Source organism: Sinocyclocheilus anshuiensis, unplaced genomic scaffold (genome assembly GCF_001515605.1).
Source record: "Sinocyclocheilus anshuiensis isolate Anshui unplaced genomic scaffold, SAMN03320099.WGS_v1.1 scaffold4299, whole genome shotgun sequence".
In the NCBI taxonomy this organism is placed as follows: domain Eukaryota; kingdom Metazoa; phylum Chordata; class Actinopteri; order Cypriniformes; family Cyprinidae; genus Sinocyclocheilus; species Sinocyclocheilus anshuiensis.
This window is the reverse complement of record NW_015546341.1, coordinates 29,519-56,707: the sequence shown is the minus strand read 5'-3', so window position 1 is coordinate 56,707 and position 27,189 is coordinate 29,519. Positions and strand designations below refer to the sequence as shown.

Genomic DNA, 27,189 nt, shown 5'->3' with positions numbered 1-27,189 from the left:
TGGTTTAGAAATCGACAATATTTGAATTTCACTTATACCAAACAAACAACAATCTCCATTTTGTAACACAGTGATGGGGACAAAAACCATCATTCCACCGCTCTGAATATTGACACATGAAGTACAGTACTGCAGAAGGGACAATTCACTTTTAAAATGTTTAAAATGTACATAGTACATTTTCGAAATTCAGTTTTACAAAAATACTGTATGTATGCCTCACTTGCAGGTGAGATATTATGTTTTACTACAAAGAGAGCACGCTTTTAACAAACTGCTACCTCACAAAGGAACAGCACGCTTAAAACAGACGATCTACTATTTACAACAGTAATTACGCAGATTTTACATAAAGCATTCAAAAAAAGAATATAAAGGCAAGAAAAGGTAAGTACGATGTAAAAATAACTGACTTATCAAAGCAAAGATGTGTATGCAGATTTTAAATAGAACTACCTCACATTATGTTTGCATGAGAATATTGTCAATGCAAAAGCTGCTTCTTAGAATAGAGTACATTGATGTTAAGTCTTAAAAAAGCGTTTTAAAAGACTGCATGTGTCGGTGAACAAGTAAAATGTCAAATAAATGTGATTTAATAAAATAGAGCAATGTCCTACAACAAAAAGATCTCCTCAGTGAGGGTGTGACAATGACTTTCGAAAGAAATGAGAAAAAAAACGCTTAAATGTCATAACGCAAATAATTAACAGCTCATTACAAACCATTTAAAAAAAGTCAAGGCTGATGTAAATAACCAATTAGTATCAGTTATGACAAAATGTAGCAGCATTCTGTCAATATCAAACCCTGTACGAGTTAATTTACCAGCGTACACTACACTACTTGTAGAGAAATCTTCCAGTTAGGACACATGACTAATGATTTCTGATTAGTAAGAGCTTTCATATTTTCCAAAAGATCAATTTTAAAACTTGTATGATGAGATTGTCGTGCAGTGATGTTATGAAGCCATCTCGTCATCATAGCTTGTTTTAAAACTTGAATACAAACCAATCCCTTCTTAAAACCTCAAGGAAATGTGGACCTAACTTCCATTTTAAGCTGCCCAAAAAACACCCCCATAGCTGTGATAGTTCACATCAGCAATAAATATCCTATCATTATTTTTCTCACACACTCCTGTCATTCCATTCAGAATCTGTATGACCGCCTTTCGTCTGTGAAACACAAAAGGCACAATTCTGAAGAATGTTTTCAGTGCCTTTGCAACACAAGCATTCAATGACCTAAACCTAACTCATAAAAAAGCAAGTGCACAATATTCCAAGTTTTCAGATGCCGTGTGTGAGGAACAGACCAAAAATTTCCATGATAGCTCTCAGATCTCATTCCTGCATTCCTCATAAAGCAAAATACCCTCAATTTATGTTTTTTGAGCACCACAGATGAAAGAAGGTCATACCAGTTTGGAACGGCATAGAGATGAGTAAAAATTGATTTTCATATTTGGGTGAACTATCCCTTGCATGCACCACCGCAACAAATCCTCTTCCCAAGCTTGTGCTTATTTGAATAATCACCATGAACCACATATAATTCAAAATCAAGAACATAGCTGCATCTTATATAGTACAAATGTGCTCCACGTCTTTCTGCGGAGCACATAAACAAACACATTGTAGACGCTCTGGTGGATGATAATACAATCTGTTCACATATCTCAATGGCAATGTTGCACATTTTCACATCCCTGATAGGAATTCATGTCTACAAGTTGGACCTCTTGATCATTTAAATAAAATTAAATAAACCTAAAACAGAGGAGAAGGAGAGGAGTGATTTACATAGAGCATCTTGACTTTAAATGTTATGTGAAAATGGAGAGATTAGATGGACATGTCAAACATTCAAACACTTAAAACATTAAACATGGCTCATAAAATAGGCTATATTCTGAAAGGAGACACTAAAGAGTAATGAAACACAAACACATTTTTAGAAAAGCATTATGACTATCAAAACATGAAACGCTTTGACAGCCAGGTAGACACACATGGGTTACAAAGCTAAAAGGGAGAATCTCCAGTAGGAACTCCCTAAAGTGCTAAATATTTCAAATTCATTCACAATGTATTAGTATCTCAACGGCAACAGAGAGCTTTTGAATTTATGTTGTACTAGGTTGGTTTCTACTGGAAAACAGATGAATGATGGCAATAAATGGACAAGATTCAAGTGGAAGTCAAGAACACAATGCAAAGTGCCAATATACTTAATGGCTTAATGGGTCACATGATATGTTGACATGCCAAACAGTGGCCTCAGTGAAGTGGACCCTTTCATGTCCATCAAGAGAAAGGAGCTGTGACGACATCCATACGTAACATGTCCCGCCAAAACAACACATTACAAGCTTTCAGAAACATAGATACAAGTGAAGACCCCCCAACTGAGACAACCCCCAAGTTTAGTTAATACCTACACAAGACACAAGATGTAAAGAAACATCAACAAGCAGTGTGGACGTTGGGTCTACTGGATTGAGGTTTCAGACTACTTATCTTTAATGGTCCAAGAAATCCCTAGGAAGCGTCTTTTCCTGCTCCTGAAAACGTTCCAGAAGTTCGTCTATCTTATCATCAAGGTTGTTGGACTGGTCCAGTAAGGGGTGAATCTGTGCACTAGTTTGAAGCTGGGTCTGATCCGAACCGGGATGGCCCATGGTGACAAGCTGATCTGACAACGACGGACCAGGAGAATTCATTAGCGGTCCACATTCTAATAAAAGAGAGAACAGGCTTTTTGAGGCTCAGAATGGCACCCTCTGCATTTAGGCTAATTTAGAATTTTTTTTTTTTTTTTTTTTTTAAGATTTAGCCTATTTTTTTGCATTTTTCCCTTTATTACGATAGAACAGAACTGACAGAAAGCGAAGTGGGAGAGAGATAGGGGGTGGGATCAGGAAAAATTCTCAAGTCGGGATTCGAACTCGGGATGCCCGTAGGGCAACGGCGCAGTATGTCAGCATACCACCCACAAGGCTATCGCCACTGACTAATTTCGAAAGTTAATGCAACATCTGAAGATGTGCACATTGTTACATGAGAAATAAATGTAAAATAGCCTAGACCAGGGCTAGGCAACTTGAGGTCCTGAAGGGCCACTGTCCTGCAGAGTTTAGATCCAACCCTAATCAAACACACCTGCCTGTAGCTTTCTAGTGATCTTAAAGACATTGAGTAGCTTGTTCAGGTGTGTTTGATTAGGGTTGGAGCTAAACTCTGCAGGACAGTGGCACTTCAGGACCGGAGTTGCCCAGCCCTGGCCCAGATCACCAAGAATTTGCTTGATTATAAAATGTTTGCATTCCACAATGGAGGACAACTCCAATGCCAGATCCAAGAGTTTTTGACTGGGACTAGATCAGGGGTAGGCAAGTTCGGTTCTAGAGAGCCACAGTCCTGCAGAGTTCAGTTCCAACCCTAAAAAAACCCACCTACCTATAGCCTTAGTAATCCTGAAGACACTGATTAGCTTGATCAGGTGTGTTTGATTAGGATTGGAGCTGAACTCTGCAGGACTGTGGCTCTCTAGGGGCCCGTCCACATGGAGACGCGTTTAGCTGTATACGTAAACATTTTGTATTGTATCTGCGTTTTGTCCATATGGATCCAGCGTTTTGGGAGCCTGAAACTGCTATATTTTTAAACGGGGCCCAGAGTGGATAAATCTGAAAACGACACCCTTGCGTTTTTGTATGTACAGCCAATCCGTATATTTTGGGAAACGATGATTTCATCACTCCACGTCTCGACCCTAGTCAGACACCACTACATCACATAACAACAACAAACACCATGATCAGACAATCAACAACTGTATTTTTATTAACTAACATTAACACAGATTAATAAATAGGGTAATAAGTAGGGCTGGATCGATACCATTTTTTCAGAACTGATCCCGATCCGATACCAAAAATTCTGAGTATCTGCCGATACAGATATCGATCCGATACCAGTGCAGTTCCAAACCGAACTCAATGTATTATTTCTATACCTTAATGTGTGTTGACCTGATCGTCACTCTTTTGTGTGTTACACACGATCTACTAATTATAGACAACTTAATTATTAAGAAAAATAACAAACAAAAAAAATGTATAACCATAATCTATAACAAAAATGCTATTATAAACTAGGTTAGTGGACAATTCGGTAGGAAAAGTTACTCTAAGAAAATCATGAGATTTATAAATCTAATTTTATAAAATCTAAACTTTGAGTGAAGAAAAAATACATTATTTAGTGGGGAACAAATAAAAGTGAATAAGTGTAGGACTAAATCTGGTAAAATGATACACATTGCTCTTTGTATTGTTGTAAAATACATTCATGAAAAACAAGTAATATATTTATATATAAATATATTATAAATTAAAAGAAATTTATTTGAAATGTATAGCACAGTAATGTTGCAGCAACATATGATAGATAAGACGAACAAAAAAGGCTATTATTAATCTTTCATTGCACAAAAGTATTATAATACGAAAGGCTCCAATACAGACCGGCACAAAGCGCTTATGCGCATCCCGTGCGCAGAATGATGCGCTTGAAGCAACACGGAATCACAGCGCTTCGCATGAAGAAGTTCAAAGCACAAAGTGAAGCGATAATAATGTGCAGTGTATTAAAGCTGCGTTAGTTTGAGCCTTTTCTTTTAACAGATTTAAATTTCAGTTACTGTGCTCGTGAAGAACAATTCATAGTGCTCTCTACACCATGGGTTTTCAACCTTTTAGGACATGCGCCCCCCTTAAGTTTGTCTAATTTCACTCGCGCGCCCCCCAACAGCCCCCCCCCATTACTGTATTCACACTGAATTACTTTATTAACATCAACATAACGCAAATATCCATTAAAGCTATTAAAGCAGCAAATGCAAATTGCTCTTTTTGATTAACATTTATACAAGAAATGTACGGATCCGTTATACTGATGTACATCTGATATTTTCTTTACTGTTTACGTTCACTTAAAACAACCGACTGTGCTTACAAGGATACTTGTCAAGACAGCCATTGGTATTCACCTGCTGTCTGAGAAGGCTATCTGTTTTTGCACTTCAGATGTGTGCGCGGTGCGCATAGAAAAGCTTTATCACAGCGCGTGCGTACCGCACTGAGATGTCTTGGGCATAAATGGCTAAAAACTACTTTAATGTTTAAACTGAGAAGACTTAAAACACGTGAGAATGAAAAACTTTCTTGAGGAAGCAGCACTGGCCTGATCGTTAAGATAGTTTTGGGGGGGCTAAGGTGACAGATAGGGGGGCTGAAACCCACCTAAAAAGGGTTTAGAACCGCCCCTGGTATAGCGTGCGTAATTATACTGAAACATAAATATATAACCAGTTTACCTGATTCAATGTGATGGCTGAGCCTGTTTCTGAGATAACAACATGCCAATCCGTGGTTGGATTTCCGACACGGCTAACCGTAAATCATCTTACACTGTCAATAAGCGTGACTGATACTCGAGCCAACTCTGCTCTAACTGTCGACTAGCAGTGGGAGTCAGATTGCCCCCTAGTGGAACTCATATTCATAAATCCTCAAGGAAATGTCTCTGAATTAACTGATGCTCACGCCCCCCCTGGGTAAACGCCTGTTGCGATCAAACAGTTACCCGGTAGAAATTTACATGATTTAGAAACAGCACGAAACTCCAGCAAGATAGTCCTTTTATGCAAAATAATTTATCTTTATTTACAGATCAAGTATAATATTAGGAACATTTAATAATCTTGGAGAGTTCCATCGTTTTGACTGTAGTAACCGAATGCGACATGTAGTTTGAATGCTGAATGGAGGATAACAGACAGCCGCAGCGGAGAGAAGAGTTTATAAGAACTTGAATTTAACGACTTAAATATTCATCTGTACCTCACATTAAACTATGGAACGGCTTCAGAACACTTGAAATATAGTGCGCAAAAACTTTATTGTGCTTTATAATGTTTTTTTGTGGCTTTCGTGGGGCTTAACAATAACAGAATAGTATATGCAGAATATTGGATTTGGATCGGCCTCGTCTGGCCGATACCCTGATCCTGCAGAAAATGTCTGTATCGGAGTGATACCGATACCGATACTGAATATCGGATTGGCACACCCCTAGTAATAAGTGTATTGTTCCATGTTCGTCTTTGTTGTTGTGTTGGGTTTGTATACAGCGCGCAAGGTTTATGTGCATGATCCAAGTCTTCTTCTACATTTTTAGTGTATCTCTGTGGCAGAATTACAGCGCCACATACTGGCCCGGCATGTTTCGTTTGTACACAGATATTTCTTGAGTTGACCCCGTGTTTACGGAAGAACGAGGAAAAAAAAGATCAGATAGGGAAAGCTCTGGCTTTGTGTGGATGTGGCCTAGGACAGAACTTGCCTACCCATGGACTAGATCAATGATGTTCTATCCTGCTCCTGAAGGGCCACTGTCCTGCAGTATTTAGAGCTAAGATAGAGCTAAACTCTGCAGGACAGTGGCCCTCCAGGACACAGTTTGGACACCCCTGGACAAGGTCAAGGACAGAATAACCTTCCAGAGCATCTCCACATGCACCAATGTTACCGTTATTTGCTAAGATTGCAATTCTGACATAATGTTGTTGACATAATAGCACTTGCAACTGGGAATCTCAGAAAGAACAAACCCACTTCTAAAGAGCATTTTTGACCAGGATCACCTTCCAGAGCAGTGCCTCTTAAACCTGTCCTGGGGACCCCCCACAACTGAACATTTTGTTGTCTTCTTCTAACACCTGATTCAACCGACCAGCTCATTTAAAGGAGACTGCAAAACTTAAATTAGTTGTGTCCATTGAGGGAGACATATAAAATGCGTAGTGTTGGGGGTCCCCAGGACAGGTTTTAGAAGCACTGCTCCAAAGAATCTTTTGAGCATGATTGCAATTCTGATTTCATGTTGACTTAATTGCACTTACCACTGGGAATCTCAAAAAGAAAAAGGCCTGCTTGTCCTGGCTGTCCAGGTTGGCTGAGAGTTCCCCCAATAGCTGTCTGAAAGAGTTGACTGGGAGGTTGCTGAGGGGCGGAAGATGTGGTGTTCTGGAGACCGCCCACTGCCACACCACTCTGTCCACTAAAGATGGTGGCTGCTGTGGCAGTTGTAGGTAACTCCTGAGCACTTACACTACCTTGCAGGGCTGAAATGGCTGACTGAGGCAAAAAAATGTTGACAGAAGGTTGGTCTGTAGGAGAGACAGGGGTTACGCTGGTGGCACTGGGGACAACCTGCATAGGTTGCTGGTCCTGAAAAAGTTCTGTCCGTGTTGAAGGCATACTGGCAGACGAGTCACTCACAACGGCGCTCTGGTCTTGAAAAGACATGGGCTCTGCCGAGTCTTGTTGGGAAACACTCACAACACTGGCTTGTGGAAAAATAATTGGTGGATTCGGAGTTGGCTGGGCTGCGGAGGCGGTGGGTTGGTTTGAAGGGTTGTTTACAGTAATGTTTTCAGAGCTGGGAACAACTTGCATGGGTTGCTGCTCCTGAAAGATATTCTCTGGGAGACGGTCACTTGCTAGTGAAGCTTGGTTCTGGCCACTGAATAGCAGAGCCTGGGGCAGATCATGGGGATTAATGGTTGTGGTACAGAACAATATGCCTGTCTGTGTTGGTGGCTGTGTTTGATTTGGGGATATTGTGGCAATATTTGGAAAAAGAGGGGCCTGTTGGGGTGTTGTCATCTGTTGTTGTTGGGGAGACTGTTGTTGTTCCATTGGGGTGGACAACTGTGCTTGTCCCTGAAAAAGTGAGACAGTCTGAGCTTCTGTTCCAGATGTCTGCATGGGCGTGAGGAAAGCTATCTGTTGCTGCTGCTGGTTCGGGTTATTATCCGATGATAGCTGGCCAGGCAACACACTCTGCGCAATAAACAAGCTAGCTGAAGGAGCCTGCTGATCTGTAGGCAGATTGGTGCTTGTTAGCATTGTCATGGTACCAGGAAATAAGGTTGCTTGGACTTGTGTCGACTTTGTGGTTCCAAAGAGTACTGTCTGCGAGTCTTGCGTTTCAGTCAAAGGGTTATGACTCTGAAAAAGAGGCTGTGGAGGTGAGGGTTGAGAGGATGGCTGCTGCAGAAAGCTTGATGTCTGAATGGACATAAGACCCCCTGTCTGTTGGAAAAGAGTAGTTTGCTGCTGCTGGGGTGGGTTCTGGAGGAAGCCTTCAGGGGGCTGCGCTAGAGTATTAGTCTGTGTGGAGCTTTGCTGTTCATTAGAGAAGCTAGGCGTGCACTGCATTGGAATATGTGTCTGCAAGAGCTCTGACTGTAATTGTTGCTTTAGGCTCTCTATTACTTCCTGATGCTGAAGAGTTTCTAAATTTTTCTGATGCTGTTGCTGCTGTTGAAGATTATCAAGAACTTTTTGATGCTGCAGAGTCACTATAGAACTTTGTTGCTGAATGTTTTCCATGACTTTCTGGCGCTGCTGTTGATGCTGTAGATTCTCCAAAACTTTGTGTGTTTGCTGCTGCTGAATGTTGCCAAGAGCCTGTTGCTGGAGATTTTCCAAGACCTTCTGATGTTGTTGCAAATTTTCAAGGACTGTCTGTTGATGTTGTAGATCCACAAGTGCCTTCTGTTGCTGATGATGCAGATTCTCCAATATATTCTGCTCTTGCTGCTGCTGTAGCTGGTTTGTTAGAGTTGTCTCATTTCCACCCAACCTTAAACTGTTCATGTTTTCCTGGACGTGTTGCTGAAGGCTCTCTGCAGATGGTGTCGGGCTATAAAGTACAGAATTTAGCTGTTGTTGTGCTTGCAGCTCTCTTACCGCTCTCTCTAGCTGTGCAACACCATCCTGGGGCAAAAGAGCCTGAACTTGTGGACGCTGGGATGGAGGATTCCGAGAGTCTATGCCCACCAATACCATTCCACTTCCATCTGCACTGTTGTCCTCTGGAGACAAAGTTTCTGGAGTTTCCCGCAAGAACTGCTGAGGGACCTGAGGGGGAACAGGCTGGAGAACTGTTGTGTCTTCCGACAAGGACACTTGGAACGATGCAGGTGAAGGTATGTCCTGCTTCTGTATGGTGGATAAGGTTTCTTGAGTTGTAAATATTTGAGCTGATGGCTGTTTTGAGTCAACGGGTTGAAGAGCCACAGGACTTGGAAAAGACTTGGTGGCAGAGGGAAGGACAGTACTTATCTCCAAGATTTGTTGGGTTGAACTAAGGGCCTCTACAGGCTGCATTTAAAAAATGAGAAAATGTGTTAATTTTCATGCCCCATTCATAAAATCAATACTTTGCTTGGGTTTAATTCCTAAACTAAAGGATTCCAAGGTTAAACCTGGAACTTGAATTACAAAAGGATGACAGTACCTTAAAAATGTCTGAAGGTGCTGCATTACAGGAAACTTCCATAGGTTCTTCTCGTTTGACCATAGGTAACATTAAGACATTGTTTAGACAACTGGTCTCAGTTTGCATTGCTGTAAACAAAGTCATAAAATATATGAGTTCAAACTTTAAAGCTTTAAGGAGTCTATCAAAAAATTAAAAGTGTAATGGCAGCAAAACATGTAAATATTTTGATAATGCCACACCTTTTATCTGCTCTTCAAAGGTACAAGCCTTGACTGTGACTGGCAGTTCTGATTTCACTGGTATTTCAACCTTCTCTGTTTGAAAAGAGTTAAAATAATGAATGATGACATCATCTGCTGGTGCAGAAGTGCAATTGTATAATACTCTGTCCCAAAGGGTGTCACCGGAACATTGCAAATGTACCAATTCTATGCCATGCAAACGGACACTTCAGGACAGTTACAAAGCACTGTCAGCATGACCAAATTAATATTCACATGATAAGCCTTTGCTATACTAAGATTCACAATTTCATACTTGCTTTACCAAAGTAAATTTGCTTAATTTACCCAATAATATGCATTGCTAATCATGCTGCCAAACATTATTATCAAACAACCATAGGGAAAACACTATCCCTACCACTAAAACCCTAACCCCACCCCTAAAATTACACCCAACTGATTTATTGTTCAAGGCCCTAACCATAAAATATGATACCGTCTAAGACTGGTTTTCGGCTGCAACGGTATTGCAGGGGGGCCGCTAAGTATTATTAATATAAATAATAATATAATATTATTATAATAATAACATAATAATATAAATAATAATAATAAAAAAATACAGTGGTTAAATTAGAAAACAATTTCTATTGCTGTTTTAAAAAAGGTCATAAAAAATTTCAATAATTATCGATACCGAACGATATGAAACATTATATCGTTGATAAATTTTTTAGCTATATCGCCCAGCCCTACATCCAAGATTACAGAGTTTTTTGAGAACAAACTTAAGAGTATCAAAGCAGGAAAAAATGCTTGAAACTGCGTTCCCTGGCAACGACAACAGTAACACCGTGTCCTAACTACACGCGATGCCACGACACGCGATAAAAGGTAGGCTATCTTTTCGACACTTGGCATCTTGACATCTTGGCGACAGGCAAAATTTCTATTTTAGAAACAGTTTCTATTTCTGCGACATCGCGTCTGGAACAACAGCATACAAACTATAACAATGATAATCTCAGGTACTGATACTGTGCTTTAGTCAATGTTAAAAGTGTCTAATGTGAGTTTGAATATAATTTTGCATGACATTTATGGCAGTCGTGGCCTAATTGTTAGAGAGTCAGACTTGTAACCTGAAGGTTGCGGGTTCGAGTCCGGCAGGAATTGTCAGTAGGGGGAGTGAATGTACAGCGCTCTCTTCCACCCTCAATACCACGACTGAGGTGAGAACCTTGAGCAAGGCACCGAACCCCCAGCTGCTGCCCACTGCTCCGGGTGTGTGTTCACGGTGTGTGTGTTCACTACGGTGTGTGTGCACTTGGATGGGTTAAATGCAGAGCACAAATTCCGATTATGTGTCATCATACTTGGCCACACGTCACTTCACTTTCATACTGAAAACAACAACAGATAGTTTACCTCAGATCTTAAAAATAAATTAAAGCAAACATGTACGTTAAAACTGTGAACTCAATGCGAACCAACAAGTGTATTTCATAACAAAGAAGGTATCAGTCACTCAGTATGTACTTTTAATAATGTTAAAAAGGTTTAATATTTATAAATTAGATTACAAACTTGTCTATTTCATCGGGAGTGCAGTGAGTATCTGCGCTTCTGAATGGCTGTTATTTGATTGATTCTGTCACGTCGCGTTGTTGCATCGCGTCTGGTGTGGACAGCCAAATTCCATGTCGCTGGAATCTTGTCGCGTTTGGTTAGGACATGGGGTAAGAGTGGAGGCACCTTATTGTGTTGCAAAGCTCATTGAAAAAGGCTGGAAAACCTCACACACAATTGGTGAAAATTTGATTTTACCTTCTCGACACAAATAGGTTAATTAAATTTTTGTTTATTTTAAATTTTTTTTTTGTAGCGGGCCGCAGAAATATATGTGTTTGCTTGTGTGGGCGGTGAGTTAAAAAAGGTTGGGAACCACTGGTCTAAGACTATCCAAAGAAGAAAATTACACACTTTGCTTACGGTCAACACATATTCACTATATTTCTCATTAACTTTTGAGCTGGATATCTGTTGATATCATAAATGTATCATCTTTTCACCAACCTGTTAGAGGAGTGTAGGTAAAAGGCTGTAGATCATGTGTTCTCCCTGCGTTTGTCACTACAGCAATCCCAACGGACACTGCGGAGGTCACTGTCTGGTCATGATATGGGGGAACCTTCACCACTAGATGATTCTGGATCGAATTATGTTGAAAAGATGCTTTAGACAAGATATTTATGAATGATAAGTATTACACAACAGAACTAAAAACAGTAAAGCCATGTCCTGCACTTGCCTGATGAAAAAGTTCCATGTCAATTTCTGCTTCGGCCTGCCAGCCACTTTCATCTGAAAGGAAAACGAAGGAAAAGGATGTACTTGGGTTCAAAACATATTGTACACAGAAAGGAGACTGTTTATCATACTAGCTACGCAAGCTAAATTTCATGTCTCATTGCCATGTGTGGGGCATTATAGTGCTTGTTAGATGTAAAAGGCATTAGATGATCATGCATGCAATACCTGTAGAATTTTCCTGAAAAAGAACTTTGGTTCCTTTGAGAAAGTTCTTGCCAATGATAAAGACTTCCTCTCCTCCTGCGACAGAGCCACTGTGAAGACTCTTCTTAAGGATTTCAGGCACTCCAGCTGGTTGAGCTGAAAATGTGACAAGGAATAAGTCACAAATGTGGAAAATAATATCCCTTAATATCAAATCTGCACCCCGATATCCTTTGCACTTACTACATAAAATAGGAGAGGAGAGGGCCTGGAGGGTTAGGACAGATCCATCAGGTCTTGGGATGTTGACTCTGAAGGCCAAACGAGCTCGAGTGCTCTTCTTTTTGGAGCCAGCAACCCCTATACGAGCTTCAACATCGGCATTCCTCAGCTTCAAGATTCCAACACAGTCCACGCTGCCAAGACACATCACAATATACTTTAACAATACATATTAACTAAAAGAGACTATAACTGCCACTGGAAACCACAGACAGAATGATCCTTACGCTAGGGTCATAGAGTTGGTCGGCTCAAGGTTTACTTCAATAACTGTGGTCCCTTCGATATCCACTTCCTTACAGGCCGTTGTGTTGCGCCCCGTCACTTTGCAGGCTTGATAAAACCCATGAGGCTTCACACGTCCAGCGTCATTAGCCACAAACACTTGGAGCACCACTGGTTCACTGACTCCCTCTAACTGATGTACCACATTTAGAAACGTTACCACATAAACTGTATTATCCATAAACGCATATTTGTCCAGATAATATAATGTGCATTCAATTCTTACTTTGATTGTAGGAAATCCTTGCTGGGTACGGTCTTTGACAGATCCCCTACTTCCCTCCGTGAGGTATCGTGCTCTGTGCTGCGTCTCAGGCTGAATCAAAATCTTCAGCTCCTTCCCTTCGCTCTTCTGAGGGTATTGAATGGAAAGAATGCACCCCTTCTGATTGTTTGACACTTCCAGGGAGCTAAAGGTAAAATGAAAAAGTAAAAAAACAACAACAACAAAAAAAAACATTAATACACTGCAAAAAAGCAACTACATACACATACAGTGACTCGTCTTCCGTGACGTGTTTTTAAAGGATTAGTTCACTCCTGAATTAAAATGTCCTGACAATTTAATCACCCCCATGTCATCCACGATGTTCATGTCTTTCTTTCTTCAGTTGCAAAGAAATTAAGGTTTTGGAGGAAAACATTCCAGGATTTTTCTCCATATAGTGGACTTCAATGGGAGCCAATGGGTTGAAGGTCCAAATTTCCGTTTCAGCGCAGCTTTAAAGGGCTCTGCACGATCCCAGCCAAGGAATAAGAGTCTTATATAGCAAAACGATCTGTGATTTTCTACAAAAAAGAATGTACATTTATATACTTTTTTTAACCACAAATGCTCATCTTGCACTAGCTGGACTTCATGCATTACGTTATTACGTTGGAAAGGTCACGTGTGACGTAGAGGGAAGTACAGACCCATTGTTTACAAAGCAAACGTGCAAAGAAAGTCAAACGCCCTTTACAAAAAAGGTAAAACAAAGATGTCGGACGATTTTGATGTTGGAGAAGTTGCTGCTCCACCTTTTTGAACCGGAGTACACAGACAAAGAACTAACCATGCGTGACCTTTCCAACGTGATCACGTAATGCGTCAAGTTGCGGATGTGCATTGTGCAGCTAGTGCAAGATTAGCATTTGTGGTTAAAAAGTATATAAATTTAAATTTTTTTTAGAAAATTACAGATTGTTTCGCTAGATAAGACCCTTATTCCTCAGCTGGGATCGTGTAGAGCCCTTTGAAGCTGCATTGAAAGTGCAATTTGTCCTTCAACCCGTAGGTCCCTGTTTGAAGTCCACTATATGGAGAAAAATCCTGGAATGTTTTCCTCAAAAACCTTAATTTCTTTGCAACTGAAGAAAGACATGAACGTCTTTGATGACATGAGGGTGAGTAAATTATCATACTTTTTTTTTATTCTGGAAGTGAACTAATCCTTTAAATTCTACATCAAACCTCATTTTGAAATTTTTGAGGTAAAAATGACAACAAGTAAGGTCACCAACCTCACTTTGGGTGTGACTTTGGCGTCTGAACCCAGTTGTGAAAGAACAAAGTGTGGCGCTTTAGCGCTGTCTGCATCAAACACATCCATGCCGGCTTCTTCCCGGGCCGCAGGCTTTGGCCCCGGCCGCTGGCGAGGAGTTCTCTTGCGAGACTTTCTGGGCACTTCAGTATTGTCGTTGTATGAATTGCTGCTGCCCATGCTAAAGTTGGACACGGAGTCGTCCATCCACATACTGCTACTCTGCTCCGAGTCCTGGTTGGGAAGCACATCATCCTGGCAGGACATGCGACTGTCGTCCAGCAGGTCCTCCGGAGGGGGCGAGATGCTCAGGACGGTCCGCCGCTTTGAAGGGGTCGCCTGGCTCTGTGTGGCTCCGACAGTATCTAGCGCACTGATAGCCACCACTGATCCAGGCTCCACACCCTTCCTCTCTGGCATCCCCTCTGCGGCAGGACCGCTGTGGAGCCTGGAAGCCTGCTCTGGGGCTGAGGTAGCAGAGAGCATGCTGGGACAGGAAGGAAGTGTACTGCTGAGTCCTCCAGGGGAGGAGGCAGCGGCGCAAGTGGCAGCAGCATCTGTAGTGTGTACAATGCAGAACGTTAATAAAACCTGTCCGTGCAAATCTGGCTAGCAGTCCCGATCAAGCAGTGAAACTCGACATGATATCTGGTCATTGCCCTTTATCTGTTTTGAATGTCTTGTTAATATGAAATCGTTAATTGATGTAGGCCTAATTAAGCTGATGCATTATCCAATCCCCTATTTCTTTCTTAAATGAATATTAATTCTTCTTTGGAACATTTTGTAGAATCTCAATAATGGCCCAATAACTAGTCCTATCACAAAAAAGCAAAAAATAAACATGCGTAAGCGGTATACAGAGCATTTGTTGTCACTTCTGCATAACCCAGTGATGATCTATTTTAAAAAAGCCAAATTACATTGGCCAATGATAACTCTGAGACTAATGCATGCCAATTGGGCGAATTGGTGTGGTACTGGTTGATAACCCAGAGCTGATCTATTCAAAACAGCCTCTCATAGACAAATAATATTGCACAATGACAATTCTGAGGTGTCGACTAATGCATGCCAATTGGACGATTTGGTTGGGACTGAACGTAGCCATGGAGACAGAATAAACAAGCTTCTGACCTACGAAGCAGAGAACTGCAGACCATTTTATATGCAGACTCTCCCTGATTCAGAGGGAACTCCCTGGAATAAAAACGACAAATGACAGCGAATAAACAATAAGTGCTGGTCATCCAATGTAGATATCAGCAAATTTTGGTCAGAATCATTTGAGCAAAAAATCATATTCATAAAAACATCTGTTTTTTTTTTTAAGATGACAAATTTCATGGGCCAGTTTTTGTACAGAATCAATAATTGTTTTTTTCACAGTCCTAATTTGGTGGTGGATTTGGTTTTGGTTGATTGTTTTACCTCAAATTTATTGCTGCAAAAACACTGATATTTGTCTGGGCTGCTTCACTTAAAGATCCCTCAGCTTCCTGTCAAAACAGGAAGTAGTGTAATGTTAACCTGGCTACTTGCAAGCATATTTGCAATCACAGTATTGCCTTTTAATTAGGACTGGGCGATATATTTGATATTATTTTGTTGACCGAAGCAAAGTTGTAAATGTCAAAGTGACTTTAAACGCGTAAAGCAATAAAACAAGATATTTTAATAATGTCTCTAATTTAAACTGAGTACCAGAAATCACAACAGTGTGATTTCTGCAAATTAATTGAAATTAATCTAAATTATTTGTTTATGTCATCGCTCTAGAATATTCACAGACATCCTTGTGTGGCACTGGACTTTTCATGTGCCAAATGTTTTAATATATATTTTGATGTCGGCATAAAACCGAAGTGAATTGTCAAGTAAAAATTATATTTTTTAGATTAAAGATTATGAAGTCAAAGCATTTTCATAAAATATCATTTTCATACATTTTTAAGAAAATAAATAGGCTCACCTATGATGTCATCTCAACTTTAAATACTGGCATTTATTATGCATCATGCTGTGAATATGTATTCTTGTATTGGTGCATGTAAACAGAAATTATTAAACATTCTCTTTTAAATTCAATTAATAAAAAACATTGTGTAAAACAGTTCATGATCATATTGAACTACTTTTTATTGCATTTGATTTGACAATGCTGGGAAAAGTGTTTTTTACGAGCAAATGAATACATAAACAAGTTTGAAGTATTCATATATAAAAACAGATTTAATGTGTTTTTTGGTTTTTTTTGCTATATTGCCCAGCCCTACTCCGATTAAAAGTAATTGTATCATTAGCTGAGAGAAGCAAAGGCCTCCAAAAAAGAAGCAAAAGGGTTAAGCGAAAAGCCTTAAATTAGGCCTAATGCCAATATAATTGTAGACAAAGATGTAAAATAACTTATGATTTTTTTTTTTCCAAGATGTTACCTAATGCGCTAAGGACCACTGCCAGCCAGTAAGTGCTGTTAATATCGCCTTGACTGGCTCAACCATAACATGCTCTCCAGACGCCAGAACATGATCTGAGAAAAGTCAGAAAATCACTCTACCCCACTGACAGCAATAACAGGAAGCTCTTTTTAACTGGTTTAATGGGACAGGTCAAGAAAGACACTTGAAATGAGTTAGTCTGCAAAATAATCTGACATGATCTAAACAGCCAAATGAGAGAAAGAAAAAAAAACTGTGAAGAAAAGTAACAACTAGAAATGTCAGGACTTGCAGATGGGTTTTAAAAAAGTGTGATATCAAGTGAAACAGGAAGCACAGTTCAGCAGCACTAGAAAGGAAAGAGTACAAACCCAAATGCTGAGACGGAAAAAAAATTAAAACACCACACCACTAAACAGAAAAGTTTAGTAAAGATCCAAAAACACAAAAATCAGAAAAAGTTAAGCAGGAAGTCACCCGAACATCACGCACACAGGACTGAGCGAAACCGATTAGGAGAGTCTTTCTAGCTTGAACAAAACATGAGTAAAATAAGACAGTGAAGGAAGGAGCGATGTGAAAAGTGTCCTACCTGAGGCCAGGGCAGCCGGAGGAGGAGGTCCGGCCTCTCCACCGCTCTTCTGGCTCATGGTGGGCTTGTCCTGCTGTACGACCGAGGGCAACTGCAGCTCTTTAGGGAGCAGGTCATACACTGACTCTGAAACACACAGAAAGTGTGAGAGAGTGTCAGGGTAAGGTGAAGATGTACTAACTTGTACTAAGATGTGCTAACAAAGAACAATAAATCTTGAGCAATGATGGCATCTTGCTGCATGCAGCAACACCGAACATTTTTTATTTTATTTTTACTGTTTCACTAAATCCAGGTTTAATAGCCTAAATATGCATGAACAAGACAAAGGCAACAAAAATATTGGTGTGTGCCTATTAAATTACAGTCTGTGAATTGTGTAGGCGAGTTTAACAATAAACAAGTTATTATCATGTTACCACATGACTTGTTTTTGGCAGCAACTGACAGCAACCACCATCACAAAAATGTACGAATGTTATATTCATAATCAAATCTAAAAGACACCTCCGGCCCACTAAAAAAAAAAAAAAGAGAACATTTATAAATAAATAATACATGTGCAATACATAACATGATCCAATTACAACATTGTGTACAAGGGTTTTCACTAAAACTGAAAGTAAAATTAAAACCATATAAAAAACCTAAACCCTAAAAGGGGCAACGTATCCTGGGGGATACAAACATTTGAGAAGCTGTGGGGAGAAGCAGTGAAAGTGTATGTCTCATTTCCTGGTTTCATTTTGAAAGGCTGTTTGTTGTGAATATTTAGATGAGGTGACTTTGTTTCTACATTCTTTGTTTAGCTCACTGGAAGCATTTAAAGCTGCATGGCCGCCTGTAGTGGGAAATCTACTCTCCCTCTGATAAAAGTTGATCTAGTTCACATATTTACACATGTTGGCGGGGACTTACCTGTTTAAAAAGCTGTTGTTCAGCATTAGCTTTTTAGGTTTACATTGAAATTTTATGAATTACATGCTTACATTTTTGTAATCTGTCTCTAAATGTTTGTATCTCAGGGGATACGTTGCCCTTTTAGGGGTAAAAAAATAAAGATATAAAAACATATATATATATATATATATATATATATATATATATACTCTGTGATTTTGTGGCTTGTGTTTTAGAAAATCAAATCTTTTTGTAATCTTGACAAAACACATATTGTTGGAAAGGTCTGACAGTCAATGTTTCATATTTGGTAACTGTTTCGTAATAGAAGTGATACTGTGACAGAAAATTATTGATTTGAGACAGAAAACTGCATAAAAAAGCATTTATTTGAAATTAGAGCCCGACCGATATATCGTTTTGCTGATATTATCGGCCGATATATCGGTATCGCTGAATATGCCGCTGATATGAAAATGTTTTTTACAGAACATATAACGCAGATAAAGTGCTTGAAATGGTGTAATTACTTAGTTTGTCCACGAGGAACCCTCTCGAAAGCGACTCGAGTGTACGTCTCGAGGCCCTCTTTCGAATGAGACCACCCCCGCGTGAATAGCCCCCGGGGTTCGGGAGTTACGGGTGGTTAAATTCGCGGTCCGGCGCCGACCGATCAAGCGATCCCGGGGGGGCTACCGACGCGCGGAGGGTGAAGTTCGAGAGGGCTCCTCGAGCTGAAGGGATCCCCAGAATTTGGTGGAGATCCGCCGGCGCGTTCACGAGATAGTGATACCAGTCAACACTTTCCCTTCAGCAAGGAGGTCTCTTGTTCAGGTGCAGCAGCATTCAAGCGTTGTATTATTCGACCGTAAGTGCCCTGCGAAGTGGACTTCACATGAAATTCCGCCATGATTCCAGTTCCAAGGGAACGTAAACGTTACATTCAAAGGGCATTAAAGTGCGCGAGACGTGAATTTATATTGTATTTATTTACAGAGGTATGTCACACTTCACACTTCTCTAGTAAGTTTTGTCTGTGTGTGAAGACAGTAGTGCAAATCCGTGAATGAATGTTCCGAAGTGAAATAAACTTCAAAGGAATAAAGTTGAATGGAATTTAATTGAATTAAAGTTGAATAAACTTCAACTTTACTGTTCAGTACACTGATGTCAGACTCATTTTGGATAATAAAGTTTATTGTTAAATTGTTACTCCTGCCTCCATCATTACATATCTCTGTCACGTGATTATGCAAGTGTTTGATCACCACATTTGAGTGATCATTGCAAAAAATGTGTTTATGTATATATATTCTGTTAATGTATATACTGTATTCTATATATAGTACCAGTCAAATGTTTGGACCCTGGAATGGGAAAGTATCCAAACTTTTGACTGGTACTGTACTATAATATACACAAAGAATATCGTCCGATATATCGATATCGGCCTTTTTTTACTCCCTAATATCGGTATCGGCCCCAAAAAAACCATATCGGTCTAATATCAACTTCAAATTTGGAACATAACTTGGTTAGACATATGGCTTTGATTTTATAGCAATTTTAGAGTGCAACATATTTTATAAAATTTTTATTTTATATAAAATATAATAAAAATTTTATACTACATTACCTTTACTGTAAACTTAAACTTTTATAACTTTTTAATATTCTTTTTATGAAATGCTTTCACTTCAGCAATAATCTGCTAAGTGTGTTCTTTAAAAAAAGACCCACCTTAGGTCTGTATTCCAAAGCGTTCAGGAATTACAACCATGTTGTAACAAGCATTGATAAATAAGTTTTCTGTTTTCAGTGAATTTATAGGGGCGACATATCAATACAAACATTAAAATCAAAAATAAGAGTCAAGTTTTGAAAAAAACATGAAATTGTATTGAGTCCCAATACGATGGAAAATAGCAATACAATTATTTTCTGACGTCTCTTTTATGGCTTTGCCCTTTTTAGGGTTAATAAGAAGTTAATAAGAAACTTTTCTTTTTATTTCAGCTAGTTGCCCTATAAAAACCCTATATATAAGCTATATTGAAAAAGCTGTATTAGCCAGCCAATTAAATAAGTATTTACAATTTCAAAAAAATATTGTCAGCAACTAGAAATCTGCCTCATATCATATGCTTCATAATTTAAAAAAATACTGGAACGCTGCAGGTCCAGCACATGTAGTTATATCATAAGATATTAACCCTGGGCACGGCCTCTTTCATGCGCAGCAGCAGATATTTAATAAGCAGAGGAGGTGTTTATGATTCCCAGAGCTCCATCTAGGGACACTCTGTCCCATGATGCCGGTGTGCCTCCTTCAGCATGTTGATGATTACAGCGTTGTTGATAGGGAAGCACTGAAGCGATATTACCATGACAGCTTCTCTCACATTACCTGTAAACCCTTGATAGATGACTGGGCCAAACATAACAACAAAGTTACTTCCCAAAACAACAGTTTTACTCTCAATTGTTTCAACACTGTTTTTACTCTAATTTCTGTGCGATTACACTGTATGTTTTTGTACATTTAAGACTGTAATAATAATTATTATCAAGCTTGGCTAAATATAGATTATTTCACCGTTCATGAAATAAAATTAATGTTTATTTGCTTTGTTTTTGTGAGGAATAAAAAGGTTAAGTAACTGAAGAATTAGCATGTGGAATTTGACACAAATAATTACATTATCTAAAGCAATTCTCAGAATCATTAGAGACAGAATTATTTCCCCCTATTAAAAAAACTGTAACATAAAATGGTGTCATTTGGACATTTTTTCCAGCAAGGCAGACGAGTAGATTTTATTGCCGTGTAAACAGCATGTGACAGATTTAACATTTCAACCGTGTTACCAAAGTAATGTTTTAGAAATTATTTATATGTTTCTACGTATTAATGTTGCTAGAAAATATAAAAATGACATTTCAAGGTTTTAAAATGTATTCAGACCAATTATGTGGTAAATCAGTTAAAACAAATACAAAATGACAAAAAAAAAAAACAGCTTATATAAAAATGAGACTAGTTCATGCAAGCCTGTTTCCTATTTTCCTCAGAGTAAAAAGCAATTGGGAATAGTGTTTTCAATTACAAATTAAGTCACATTGAGAAGTAAAGTCCAACTGTGAGATTGTGATTCGGTTAAAATAACAAGAAATAAAGTTTTGACATTTTTAGAGTCTCAAACACTATTTTGAAGTTTAAGATCTATTCAGACCAAGAGCAATAACTATATTAGTGTTGACACCAATGCACAGTAATGTTACGCTTATTAAAAGCACATGCTGCAGTTTTGTCATCTGCTGCTTTAAAAATGTGCAATCTCTTTAAAGCAGGATGGTCAAAGTTTTTATTATCCATCAGCTGGAAAATAAATAATGCCTCTGTATCGTTATAGCTGTAATGCAGACATCGCTGTTCTCATAGAATTAATACTTTATTGTTATAGTTTCTGTCCTTGGTGTGAACAGGCCATTACTCATAGAACAATTTCAGGATCAGTGTAGCATTCTGGCACAGAGAAACAAAGTGGACAAACACAGAGAAGGAAATCTGAGCCTGAAACAACACTCCCCAACATAAATGCTTTGTAAATAAAAGCGCTGGTGTCTGTAGTGAAACTGAAGCCGCGGTCAGCAGGTCTGCATACCACATGTTCTGCATTCCTGCTATTTTAACACTAAGCATCCCTGGACGACAAAGAGATAATGGGATGGCCCGACTCTCCTCAGCCTAGGCAGTGGTTTATACTGCAGGGATCAAATCTGTTCAAAAGAATTCGAAAGGACAGGAAACTTCTCTTGGAGCTGGAAAGGAGGCCAAAGTGTCACAATAATTACACACCATCTTCATGAACGCTGGCTTTGTAAAACTCCACCAAACGCAGGTGGTGCCACATAATAAAACAATTATCTACAAAGCAATTCCTAGAAGGAACTATTAAACATGTCCATCATTAGAAAGTCAAGTTAAGTGAAATGAACACAAAAGGCCAAGCTTGAACACGTGACGTGACCCATGTCAAACAGCTTGAGAACTATAAATTAGGGCTGCACGATAAATCGCATGCGATATTTAATGCGCATCTTGTCAGTAAAGCCGGTTCTGTAATCAGCGGTTCGCTTGTCAGTGAACAACGGCTCTGTGTCTGACAAGATGCGCATTAAATATCACATGCGATTTATCGTGCAGCCCTAAAGGAAAGCACTGTTTGTTTGTATATTAGGTGTACTTGTAATTAGTGATCGACCGATATATCGGCCGATATCCACAAACCTTGCAGACTTAGTCGAATCCAGCTGTGAGATCTTGTGATGTGTGCATGTGACCTGCATGATCACTAGGCCTGTCACGATAACAACTTTTTGTTGTGCGATATATTGCCCCAGAAATAATTGCGATAAGCGATATTATTGCCATTTTTTAATGTAACAGCATAATAATTCAAGAAGAAAAAGTGCAAAGTAGCAAGAAGAAAAAAAGAAAAATGCACAAATAACTTGTATGGAGATTTTTCCATCTACAGATTTTTTTCCTTACCTTCTTTTCTCTGTAAATTAAGTGTGCACACTATTGCTGAAAAACACAATCACTTCTTAGCAGTCAGATGTCCGTATGCACAAAGGCACAGATCCCTAAACAAGGCCATATCTGCAGATGAAACTTTGTTTGTAGAAGCATTTTTTAAATTTGAACTAGCACCTCATGACTACAACACGTTATGTACGAGAAGCTGCAAAAGACACAGGCGCAAATGGAATGTACAAAACATGGTGACATTAGTTTTTAAGTAAATATAATGTGCGATATATTGCGTCACCAAAAATTATTGAGGTCATGGACATATATTGCACGATAAGTCGATATATTGATTATTGCGACAGGCCTAATGATCACGTGTTCTGTGACGGTCAGTCCGTGTGAATTGAATACGGACAGGAGGAGAGTTCAGCTTCACTGGAGATGTGCGATCGACAAACTTTAAACTCGTGACCGATTTCAAATTATGCTGCGATGTATGCATTTGCCCACCGTCATATTCATGTCATTTTCACTGTGTGCTGTATGTAAAATGAGTGTTACCTTGGCTTTATTTGAAAAAATATGATTCCCATTGCACACAAACTTCCCAGAATACTGAGTGCCCTGTTGGTTACAGTGTTTACTTCCTTTTTAATTATATTTTTATTAAATATTAATTTATTTGTGAAAAATACTTTGTCTTCTAGAGTACAAGTATGTTTATTTTACACGTTTATTTTTTAATCCATTTTCAAATGATTTCAGATTTCTTAAATATGAATGAAAATAAATAAAATTATATCGGCCATCGGCCACCCTGCTTTCCAAGATATCGGCACCGGTATCGGTTGTCAAAAAACCAATATCGGTTGACCACTACTTGTAATGTGTATCTTTGTTCTTATTTTATTAACAAAGATAAAATAATGACAAAGATTTTTATCTTTGCCCACTTTGGCCTAAATATCTGCCATTCTTTTTTATATTATTTTGTTACCTTGAAAGGCTTTGTCTTTATAATTGGGAAATTAGTTTGGCTGTAATGCTCAGACAACTTGCAAAAATAGTAAAACCAACATGACAAAGAATTGTGATAAAATCGTGCAAATTCTGGAAAAAAAAATTGATATTTTTTAACATTTAAAGCCCACCCCTTCCCATTAAATTAGTTACTAGTATAGTTAGCGTTCCCAGTTAATGTCCTTAAGGCTGCTCTGTAGTCGCAAATGTGTTGTAAAAAAAAATCTATAGGACATTTTCATCTGCATTGTTGTCTAACAGACAGACAGACATAAATACATAAATCAGTTGCTTAGAAAAATAACAGCATGCCCCTACTCACCGAACAATGTTTTGAAGTGTCATTCATGTCAGTGATGCAAGTAACAATAGTACTGCATGTGCAACAGGTAGGCCTATAGCTAAGACATTCAATTCACATTCAAATCTGCATCCTTAATTTGCTCGAAAACCCAAAAAAGGCTGTTATTTACTTCCCTGTGGCTTACGACACGGTGACCATCTGTGAACTGTATCTGGCTTCAATCATGTTTACTGTACTTACTGTACATAAGCCACAAACATTCAGTCTATTCACATCACATCAACATAGGAACATCATATGGTCAAATCAGCCAGTCACATGCTTACCTTCTAATATGACAAGTCAACACTGCCAGATTCAGCAGCATGTTAGCAGCGGTCAAGCTGAATGCGTTGCTATTGGCAGATGAAATATTAATTATAATAGCTAAGGATCAGTTTCTGCATATGGCATCATCTACCATGCCACTAGTCCAACATTTATAGTACATAAAAGCCAGTGGACATAAAACGCGTACAGTGTGTGTCTGAAATACTTTTTTGGTGTTAGACAACAAACCTTGGTTGTCTCGGAGCCACGAGTCACTTAAAATGTGTGTAAAGGTAAACAGACAGACACACACCCACTCTCTCTCTCTCTCTCACACACACACACACACACGCTTTTCCATCTACAGATTTTTTTCCTTACCTTCTTTTCTCTGTAAATTAAGTGTGCACACTATTGCTGAAAAACACAATCACTTCTTAGCAGTCAGATGTCCGTATGCACAAAGGCACAGATCCCTAAACAAGGCCATATCTGCAGATGAAACTTTGTTTGTAGAAGCATTTTTTAAATTTGAACTAGCACCTCATGACTACAACACGTTATGTACGAGAAGCTGCAAAAGACACAGGCGCAAATGGAATGTACAAAACATGGTGACATTAGTTTTTAAGTAAATATAATGTGCGATATATTGCGTCACCAAAAATTATTGAGGTCATGGACATATATTGCACGATAAGTCGATATATTGATTATTGCGACAGGCCTAATGATCACGTGTTCTGTGACGGTCAGTCCGTGTGAATTGAATACGGACAGGAGGAGAGTTCAGCTTCACTGGAGATGTGCGATCGACAAACTTTAAACTCGTGACCGATTTCAAATTATGCTGCGATGTATGCATTTGCCCACCGTCATATTCATGTCATTTTCACTGTGTGCTGTATGTAAAATGAGTGTTACCTTGGCTTTATTTGAAAAAATATGATTCCCATTGCACACAAACTTCCCAGAATACTGAGTGCCCTGTTGGTTACAGTGTTTACTTCCTTTTTAATTATATTTTTATTAAATATTAATTTATTTGTGAAAAATACTTTGTCTTCTAGAGTACAAGTATGTTTATTTTACACGTTTATTTTTTAATCCATTTTCAAATGATTTCAGATTTCTTAAATATGAATGAAAATAAATAAAATTATATCGGCCATCGGCCACCCTGCTTTCCAAGATATCGGCACCGGTATCGGTTGTCAAAAAACCAATATCGGTTGACCACTACTTGTAATGTGTATCTTTGTTCTTATTTTATTAACAAAGATAAAATAATGACAAAGATTTTTATCTTTGCCCACTTTGGCCTAAATATCTGCCATTCTTTTTTATATTATTTTGTTACCTTGAAAGGCTTTGTCTTTATAATTGGGAAATTAGTTTGGCTGTAATGCTCAGACAACTTGCAAAAATAGTAAAACCAACATGACAAAGAATTGTGATAAAATCGTGCAAATTCTGGAAAAAAAAATTGATATTTTTTAACATTTAAAGCCCACCCCTTCCCATTAAATTAGTTACTAGTATAGTTAGCGTTCCCAGTTAATGTCCTTAAGGCTGCTCTGTAGTCGCAAATGTGTTGTAAAAAAAAATCTATAGGACATTTTCATCTGCACTGTTGTCTAACAGACAGACAGACATAAATACATAAATCAGTTGCTTAGAAAAATAACAGCATGCCCCTACTCACCGAACAATGTTTTGAAGTGTCATTCATGTCAGTGATGCAAGTAACAATAGTACTGCATGTGCAACAGGTAGGCCTATAGCTAAGACATTCAATTCACATTCAAATCTGCATCCTTAATTTGCTCGAAAACCCAAAAAAGGCTGTTATTTACTTCCCTGTGGCTTACGACACGGTGACCATCTGTGAACTGTATCTGGCTTCAATCATGTTTACTGTACTTACTGTACATAAGCCACAAACATTCAGTCTATTCACATCACATCAACATAGGAACATCATATGGTCAAATCAGCCAGTCACATGCTTACCTTCTAATATGACAAGTCAACACTGCCAGATTCAGCAGCATGTTAGCAGCGGTCAAGCTGAATGCGTTGCTATTGGCAGATGAAATATTAATTATAATAGCTAAGGATCAGTTTCTGCATATGGCATCATCTACCATGCCACTAGTCCAACATTTATAGTACATAAAAGCCAGTGGACATAAAACGCGTACAGTGTGTGTCTGAAATACTTTTTTGGTGTTAGACAACAAACCTTGGTTGTCTCGGAGCCACGAGTCACTTAAAATGTGTGTAAAGGTAAACAGACAGACACACACCCACTCTCTCTCTCTCTCTCACACACACACACACACACGCATTTATATATTGACTCTCTCACAAACACACACACACACACACACACATAGACTCGCATTCACTCATACAAATGGGCATACTGACTCACATATACACACATTTATAAATACACACAGCTAGCGCGTGCTCTACTCTCGTGCTAAGAGACGTTAGCAATTCCTCATATTTACGCACAGCTAAACGTCTCCATAAAGACGAGTGCAACTCTAAATGAATGAAGAAAGGATTTGGAATCATAAAAACGCGTTCTTACCTTTGGAATAGAGCGATTTGGGAGAACTGGGGTCGATATCGGCGCTCAGGAGAGATATGAAATCAGAGGGCATGCTAGCATGCTAAAGCCTCATGAGATCAGAGGAAACGACTCTTATCACGCTCCGCTTCAAGAGCAATGCATACAGAAAGAGAGATGTTTCAATCATAAAATCCTTGTGAAGGGTTTATAGCACATGTACTGTAGTAAAATTCACACTCAGGAACGTTTTAATATGTTTTTTTTCCATCTGATTAGCTAGCCAGCCATAAGAGCCATTCACCTTTTTTCAGC

At 38.9% G+C, this 27,189-nt stretch overlaps 1 protein-coding gene across 3 annotated transcripts; it reads right to left on the bottom strand.

Moving 5' to 3' along the window:
- Nucleotides 1-1,008: 1,008 nt before the first annotated feature.
- On the bottom strand, nt 1,009-27,189 carry nfat5a (nuclear factor of activated T cells 5a). 3 transcript variants are annotated; one of them, XM_016503619.1, is made up of 13 exons: nt 26,896-27,189; nt 17,224-17,349; nt 14,174-14,750; nt 12,897-13,080; nt 12,613-12,803; nt 12,347-12,519; nt 12,125-12,259; nt 11,898-11,950; nt 11,663-11,795; nt 9,602-9,676; nt 9,378-9,487; nt 6,973-9,241; nt 1,009-2,742 (listed from the first exon to the last, which is right to left on the bottom strand). In XM_016503619.1, exons 1-13 carry the CDS (start codon nt 26,966-26,968, stop codon nt 2,528-2,530), a joined length of 4,314 nt encoding a protein of 1,437 aa, XP_016359105.1. In that variant the 5' UTR covers nt 26,969-27,189; the 3' UTR covers nt 1,009-2,527. The 3 variants fall into 3 exon arrangements, with proteins under 3 accessions (XP_016359105.1, XP_016359106.1, XP_016359107.1); XM_016503620.1 differs by lacking the exons at nt 17,224-17,349; nt 26,896-27,189 and adding an exon at nt 15,625-15,731 and having other exon boundaries at nt 14,174-15,393; XM_016503621.1 differs by lacking the exons at nt 17,224-17,349; nt 26,896-27,189 and adding an exon at nt 15,331-15,493.

Excerpts from the sequence above, each read along its gene's own strand:
- nfat5a (XM_016503619.1), bottom strand. The coding sequence starts at position 26,968 with ATGCCCTCTGATTTCATATCTCTCCTGAGCGCCGATATCGACCCCAGT. Across the intron at positions 12,260-12,346 it reads CTCCTCTCCTATTTTATGTA|CTCAACCAGCTGGAGTGCCT; the intron begins GTAAGTGCAAAG and ends TCACATTTTCAG. Across the intron at positions 9,242-9,377 it reads CACCTTCAGACATTTTTAAG|CCTGTAGAGGCCCTTAGTTC; the intron begins GTACTGTCATCC and ends TTTTAAATGCAG.